Here is a 7,778-nt window from a genome sequence, read left to right as displayed (position 1 = left end):
ATGTGTACCTGGAGCAGTGAGTTAAGGTAAAGGAACGGACTGAATTTCCTGATGTTGTAGAGCACATACCTGCAGGTTTGAAAGGTAAGGTGGTGCTCAATTGATGGGTGGGCCGGTATAATCAGGAGTTCTGTCTTGGAGAGGTTGAGTTGTAGGTGATGCTCTTTCATCTAAGAAGAGAAGGCAGGCAGAGACACCGGCAGAGATGTTGGGGTCTCTGGCTGAAAAGGGAAATAAAGCTGCATATCATCTGCATAAAAAATGGTATGAGAACCCATGTGCTTTAATTATTGGACCCAGGGAGGTGGTATGTATAGAAAAGAGGAGAGGAGCAAGAACTGATCCCTGAGGAACTCCAGTTGTCAGCTGCTGAGATCTGGATGTCTCGCCTCTCAAGGATACCTTGAAAGATCTGCCTGTGAGATAAGAGTCAAACCAGTTGAGTGCAGTTCCAGAGATTCCCAGTTTGGAGACAGTGGTTCACAATATCAAATGCAGCAGAGAGATCAAGCAAAACAAGGACAGATGACAAGGATTTAGCCTTTGCCTGCCGTAGGTTTTCGACGACAGATCATGCAGTATATAATATTGTGACTTTTAACAGCTATTCTGTTATTTCACAATACTACAGCTCACACTGTAATCAAGCCACTGTACCAGCCTATTCTAATTATGGTTACCCTTCAAATGACCAAATCATTTATCACACATGTAACAAAGCTAAAACGAATCACCATAGACACACACACAAAATATGACCTGTTAACACACACTCCGGCTGTTCAGTTGGGGAGGATTGTGGTTATTTAGAGTGAAGGACAAATCAACTGAGAAGCAAAGAAGAAATTATCCCATCATCTTGATTCTAAACTAAAAGCCAGTCACCCCCTTGACCTGGGGGAATTCTTCTTGCTATTTATTCCAGAACTGTCATTGAATGCTCAATTGACTCTCTAATGTGCGTCTTATAATCAAATTAATGCTAGAACGCACACATACCATGCAGAAACAAACAACAACCACCTAGCAACCAATCAGAATCACTCATCAAAGATAAGCATTGGAGTAGGGAAACGGCATTCACATTTTATAAAAGGCCAGAAACTGGCAGACACATGCCCACCGCAGCCATTGAGCGAGTGATGCGGCGTGACCCAAAGAACAGGAGACATAGACTTAGCTGTCTGTCTCCTCCTGCAGTAAGACAGGTGTGTGACAGGCAAAATGTTCTTCAGCTGAATCAGCTCGTATGTCCACACTCACCAACGGGAATGGCACCTTAGTGGCCAGCTCTAATGCACGCTGATGGGAAATCTACACACAATGGATAAAGAGACATTCATCTCTCCTGTCATCATTAACAGAGGTTAAACTGTGTGTGTATCCTCCCTCTTTCCCCTGACTCCAAAAAGCCACTGCTTCTGGAACAAACTGCACACATTGAGGCCTGAAGATGAAGTTGTTTTAAAAAACGGAAAGTAACAGAGAGGTAACACTATTTAACTTTAACTTTCAGTGAATCAGATTTGATTAGAAAATTACTGTTTGGAAACCCATTTCACTTTTGGATACAACAAATTTCCAGATAAAACAAAATAAAGAGATAAGAGTGATAAAGAGATATAAAATAAGAGTGAAATCTGAAGGAAAAGTTGCATGGGAGGAAAAGCAAGCACAATAGCTTTACTACATTCCTTCTGTATTTGTGCTGCAACATCTTCCTAAAGGGATAGTGCATCAAAAAAAATTATGTGATCATTTATTCACCCTCACATGGTGCAAAACCTGCATATGACTTCTTCTTATGTGGAACACAAAACAAGATATTTTGAAAAATGTGGTTTTGTGTTGGAAGTCAATGCGCTCCAATGTTGTTTGGTAATCAATGTTCCTCAAAATATATTGTGTTCTTTAGAAGAACATAGTTTCGCTTTGAAATGACATGACGTTGAGTAAATAACAAAAACAAAACAAAGTTGGGGTGAACTATCCCTTTGATATAGAGTAAAAATGAAATTTGTATGTATAGTGATGTCAGAGATGTAGTGACGCTCAGGTGGCTTGTTAGTGCCAGCATGCTTATGTGTGCAAACATGATTGGCAAGACAAAAATGTGTGCGCATGTTTGTATGTGCTGAAGTATGAATGAATCTGAGATTATGTTCATGAGATGTGTGTTTGTGTGTGTCAGTATAGTTCTGCCAGGGGGTAGTGTGTAGTTTCTGCCTGAACAGTCCTTCTGCTGCTTAGCATCAGGATATTTATAGAACACAGATTTATGACAAAGGAAAACAATAAGCAACATACAGCAACAAACACACTCATTTGTGGAATAAAACAGTTTGTGTGGGTTTCAGTTTACTACATTATGGGGTGGAAAATGGGCCTGTAATATAGAAAAGCCTAAAATCTTTAATAGAAATGCTTAATAATATCTAAATGAAAATGCCAGAGTTTCTGCGGTTGTTATGTGTTTTGAACATCATTAGCTTTGACTTTTCATTGACTTTCATTGTTTTTGTACAATGTAATGATAGTAATTGCATGCGTGTGATAATGCGTGTGCATGTGTGACAGCAGGCCGGCACTGATGTCATCATGCTGCGAGTGGCAAAGTGGTTTGGAGTTCCATCGTGGAGGTGTGTATGTCACGTTAATTACATGGTACAATGTCTAAAAGATAATTACAATGCTACGAGTTATTGTGGGTGTGTGATTTTGGAAGAGGCATTTTTCTCTAATCGTTGACGATTTCACAGTTGGGCCCTTTGTGTAATCTACACAAACACCTCTCTCTCCTTTCTGCCATGTGATTCGGTGGCTCAGGAAGTAGGCAGTAAATATTGAATTTGGTTTCTTCTTTTCTTAGTGCCGTGTTTAATTATTGATGCCGTTTTCTTGCAGTTTGTGATGAAAAATTTAAGCACACGTGTGAGGGAGTCTCAAACCATCACAGTCTGAGAGCACACTCGCACACTTACTAAACGCTTAAACATACACTCCACTGAAAACACACTATACTGTACATGCATATGAATAGTGTGTTTTCATGCCTGCTTGCTGAAGGCTGGAGTTACGGTACTTACAAGGCTGCACAACTTTAATACTTTAACGTTCTCTCCTAAATGTCCAACCTCATTAAACTCTCCCGAATCATTTAAATGGAAAGGCCAAACAAAAATGTCATCATTTACTCACCCTCAAGTTTTTCCACACCTGTAAACATTTCTTTGTTCTGAAGAACACAAAGAAAGATATTTGGAAAAAATGTTAGCAACTGACAGTTTTGGGACATCATTGACTATACCATAGAAGGAAAAAGTATAGTTTCTTTTTTGTTTGTTATATTTTGAAGAATTTAGGAAAAATTGTATAGCTATTTATTTACGGCACATTTGGCTACCATTTTCATTTTCTATGGTAGTCAACGATTTTCCTAAATTGAAAACAAATCAAGATGAATGCAGAAAGCGGGTTCGATGCGGCGTTTACACAGAACAAAAAATCAGATTTCTTCTGTCTTGGATATGAGCTAAATCCAGAGACAATATCACAGAAACTTTGGGGTGGACCATTGACTTTAGCCATTAGGCAACTACCTATAACAACCACCTGAGAATCATCATAGAGTGTAACATCCTAGAATTGTGCAACGTAACTATGACAAAGTTTTGATTTTAAAAAAGTGAAATTAGATTTTCAAGCATTTTTTGCCATTAAAGGGATATTGCGCGTGAACCTGAGGCATGTTTTTCTGGCAAATGACAAAGGCGTCTAAGTTCCGGTGACGAACCTGGCATTTTTCGTTTCGTTCCAATAGGATACCATCTCCTCTGTGCGGGAGCTTTGGTCACCGTCATTTGCCTTTTGTAAATAAAATAAAACCCCTTTAAGTAAACAATTTGCAAGACAGTATAAACACAAAATAAAAAACTGTGTAACAAACTGTTAATTAATTACATTTAACGTAAATGCAATAACAACTAATTTTAAAGTGATATCCAACATGGAAATGAATAATAATTTAGTTTGAAAAATAAACAGTCAGGCATCTGGAGCTTGATAAATGATGTATTTTCTTCAATATTGTCCACCTGACCAGCCAACACATTTCAAAATTGTATTGAAACATAACAGAGGCTTTCCCTGTAAAATCTATTTTGATTTGGAATGGATACATGAGCTGCTATTATGCCCCTAAGGATATCTGGACTCCTGAAGTCAGATTTGTTGACGTGTCCCCCGCTGCCCTTGGGGGTCATTCCCACGTGAGCAATTAAAGTGACAGTACACATGATATGACAGTGTTGGAATTTCCACCAGGAGAGTGACATGAGAAGGAGAGAAAGTCAACAGGGACTTGTTAAAATGTGCCACGGAACAAAGCTTTACATCACACAGATGAGTCAGTGCTGGCATTAACATGGAGAGCAGCATTGTGTGCCTGGATCCTGACTGTAACACATGCTCTTCAGGACTGAAACAAGACCATCTGCACCTTCACAGTTTGATGCAGTGTCATTGACATCACACAAGCATAGGTGTAAGATTGATTAAAGCAGCAGTGGGTGATATTTTACACAAACTCAGCAGGTCACGCCACATGATGAGAGGCACTGCAGCATATTGCAATAATAGGTTAAGCTTTTTTACAACACTGAATTGTACTTTTAAAGTGAAAATAACAAGACGTGTTACACCCCTCATAAAAAAGCACCAGAGAGCCACCGTTTTTACTCTCTGAAAAAGTTACAATGCGCATTTAACCATGCGCATTTAAGAGAACATATTTGAATAATAAAAACGGTTTGCTCAAAACCATTAGAAAAGACCAAATAACTGAACTGACAAAATGACAAAGCTGTCAGTCAATCTTGGAACCATTATATGAGCAAAAACCCCTCTTAATCAGCAGAGTGGACAATCTCAAAATAGCCAAATACTGTCGGATTTATCAGCCTGGCCCACATATCGGCCCATTTTGGTTCATAAAGATTCATGACGTTCACTCATTACTGTCTGTCTGCTGTACGGTTTCTGTAATAAAACCCTGATTGATCCTTCACAGAAGCGAAAAGAATGTACCAGCAAAATTTTATAATGCAGTTTTTAAGGCCTTTAAGGGCTCTCCGTTATGGTGAATGTGAATCGACATCACAAACATAAGTCAGTAAATAAGACTTATCTTATATCATGCATTGCTCAAATGTCTTTTAAACCCCTAGTAAAGGACCAAACTGTACACATAATCAGCCACACATCAAAACATATATTACGAGGTATATTTACAAATCTCAAGATAACACAACATGGTTTTTCTCATAGGCATCCAATCACATTCACAAACAGATTCTAAACTTGTGGTTTCTGGTCAAATATAATAATGTTCAATAGTGCAGATATATCTTTCAAGGACAAACAAACCCGTCAAACTGAACAGGTTTTATGAACACCTTCACACCAGTAGAGGGACAATGTTTAATTCTATGTGCCTTTATTCAGTCGTGCTCTCTGTTGTTCCTGGTACTCTTTAGAATCTTCCCATGGACGTGGGCCACGGATGTTGCTCCAATTCTTCAAGTCCACATCCTTCAGTTTCTAAAGCAGACATTACATTATGATACATTACATTATCATTGTGCACAAACATATTAATAGCTGTGCTAAATTGCATTTTACTTTCCTAAATACAATCTAATCAAGGTACTTTTGACCATATGTTCCGCTTCCACTAGAAGGCGCTCTTCAACTACCTGTCTGATAGTACATGATCTGTACTGTTTATTGATAAAGTTAAGGCCATGTAGAATGTCGTCACATAACGGCCACTGATAATGGCTTAAAACTAAAAATAAGGTTTATATAGAGTCACCACTTCAGTCTAAAAACTGTCTGGTTATGTAGTGTAGCAGACAGATTCGTCCACACACAAATTGTAGCTATATAAAGGGAGACACAACCAAGCACAATCGAGTACATTTACCAGAGACAAAACAGCTAGATAGTACTTTGAAAATATCCATCCAAAACTATTTACAGCGCAATAATGCTGGGGTGTCAATGCCAATGGGGCAACCTTTCTTGTGCAACAACAGCATACAATCGTGATTACAGTTCCTGAGTCACCCTGTCCTGGGTAAAAACCTAAAACCTGCATTTAACAAGACACCTTTCACTATAAGGCAGTTTTAACAGTGTACTACACACACATATTTACTTACAATTCTTTCACAGTGTTTTGTTTTAACATTGGTCTAATTTTCTCACATTTCTCATTAGAAAAATAACATTTTATTATTTTATTATCATTTTAAATGAATGCCTTGGGCAGAAGAATAAAAATCAGCATAATCCCCAAAGTTACATGTGTGTTATTTCAGAGTTAACTGTTATTCTATAATATTGAAAAGAATATTAATGCCCCTTAACTTTTGACCTGTGGCATACTTATAGATAAATACATACTCTAAAACATGGAATCTTCTTCACAAATGTATTCCTCTCATTACCTCATACTCTTCCTGAAGTATGACAGTCTGTTTTTGAGTGTTTACTCGCGCCTCCAGCGTAGGGTCCAGCTAAAACACATATCATAAGAAAGAACACAGAGAGGCATAATAAAATATTGGTTTTACTTAACAACAGAAATTATTAATGACTGGAGTATTGTGCCTGCGTGGCAGATCATTTGAAGCTCGAAAAAAATATAGATTCAGACTGTTAAACCAGATCTGACAAGGTTTTGAGTGACAGACAAGTGATGTGATGTCTCATGTACCTTCTTTCGGATCTTCTGCGCATCATAACGAATCTGTGTGAATTCTCTCAAACCAAACGACCCTCCCACGACCAACAGCTTCAAATAAACATTATACAAACAAAATAAATAAATACATTAACCTTGATACTCGTAATTCACCCAAAACATCCCTTTTCAAAAGTCATTGTTTTGTGTGTCGATAACTTGATTTTCCTTCTGCATAAACATTTTCAGGAAACACGTTTCAAGGAATATATGTTAAAACCAAACCTAAACAACAAACTAGCATTACAGAAAAAAACACCAATGACTTATTATTTAAATGACAATGACAGTCAAACAAACGTAATATCTAAAAGACTCACCAGCATAGGGACGCCATATTTCACGGTTCTGTTACGTTGCAGTTTACGAAATTGATTCCACATGTTTAGCTATTGAACAGCAAATGTCAGGAACATATCATTCAACATGACTCCACCGGGCGCCGCCATGTAAACCCAGCCCACAATTCCCCGCGGCGGCTTCGTGCAGCGTCATATTTCCTCCGTGTAAAACAAATACAAATATGTGGTTCCGTTACCACAGCGTCCATATTCAGCCCAGCGAAACTTAACTCAAATTTGTAAAGAAAACTTCAACAAACTGTCTAACATGAGCCTGTAGACTGATTATTTTGTTACTACTTAACTTTACATATATTTTAATCTTTATAAATAAACAAGGAACAGGTTATAGACTTGATCGGTGTCGTGTCATAGCTGGGGGCGCGGCCTCGGGTGCAGGGGGAAACTACAACGATCTGTTTTATTCGCAGTATTTAAAACTTATTAGATTTTATTTTATTATTAGATTTTAACTTATTAGAGATTCAGAACACCACAAAGAGCTTGGTTTTGGGTTTGCCTGGCCGGAATTGTATAGTTTAATTTGACCTGTGTTTTATTTTGACCTTATATGTTTTGCTTAGTCAATGTTTTCTTGTACAGCTGCTTTGTAACACTGAAAATTTTAAAAA

General features: G+C 37.9%; 1 protein-coding gene across 1 annotated transcript; it reads right to left on the bottom strand.

Moving 5' to 3' along the window:
* Positions 1 to 4,054: 4,054 nt before the first annotated feature.
* cox16 (cytochrome c oxidase assembly factor COX16) lies at positions 4,055 to 7,346 on the bottom strand. The gene is made up of 4 exons (XM_079473542.1): positions 7,126 to 7,346; positions 6,779 to 6,856; positions 6,510 to 6,578; positions 4,055 to 5,598 (listed from the first exon to the last, which is right to left on the bottom strand). Exons 1-4 carry the CDS (start codon positions 7,186 to 7,188, stop codon positions 5,485 to 5,487), a joined length of 324 nt encoding a protein of 107 aa, XP_079329668.1. The 5' UTR covers positions 7,189 to 7,346; the 3' UTR covers positions 4,055 to 5,484.
* Positions 7,347 to 7,778: the final 432 nt, after the last annotated feature.

The sequence above is a fragment of the Barbatula barbatula genome (assembly GCF_947034865.1).
Source record: "Barbatula barbatula genome assembly, chromosome: 14".
In the NCBI taxonomy this organism is placed as follows: Eukaryota; Metazoa; Chordata; class Actinopteri; order Cypriniformes; family Nemacheilidae; genus Barbatula; species Barbatula barbatula.
This window is presented reverse-complemented; position numbering and strand designations above follow the sequence as displayed.

Bases quoted from the DNA above. Each gene is read 5' to 3' on its own strand.
- cox16 (XM_079473542.1), bottom strand. From the start codon at position 7,188: ATGTGGAATCAATTTCGTAAACTGCAACGTAACAGAACCGTGAAATAT. The intron at 6,857-7,125 runs GTGAGTCTTTTA...GTTTATTTGAAG, and splicing joins AATATGGCGTCCCTATGCTG to CTGTTGGTCGTGGGAGGGTC. The intron at 5,599-6,509 runs GTAATGAGAGGA...TGTCTGCTTTAG, and splicing joins TACTTCAGGAAGAGTATGAG to AAACTGAAGGATGTGGACTT.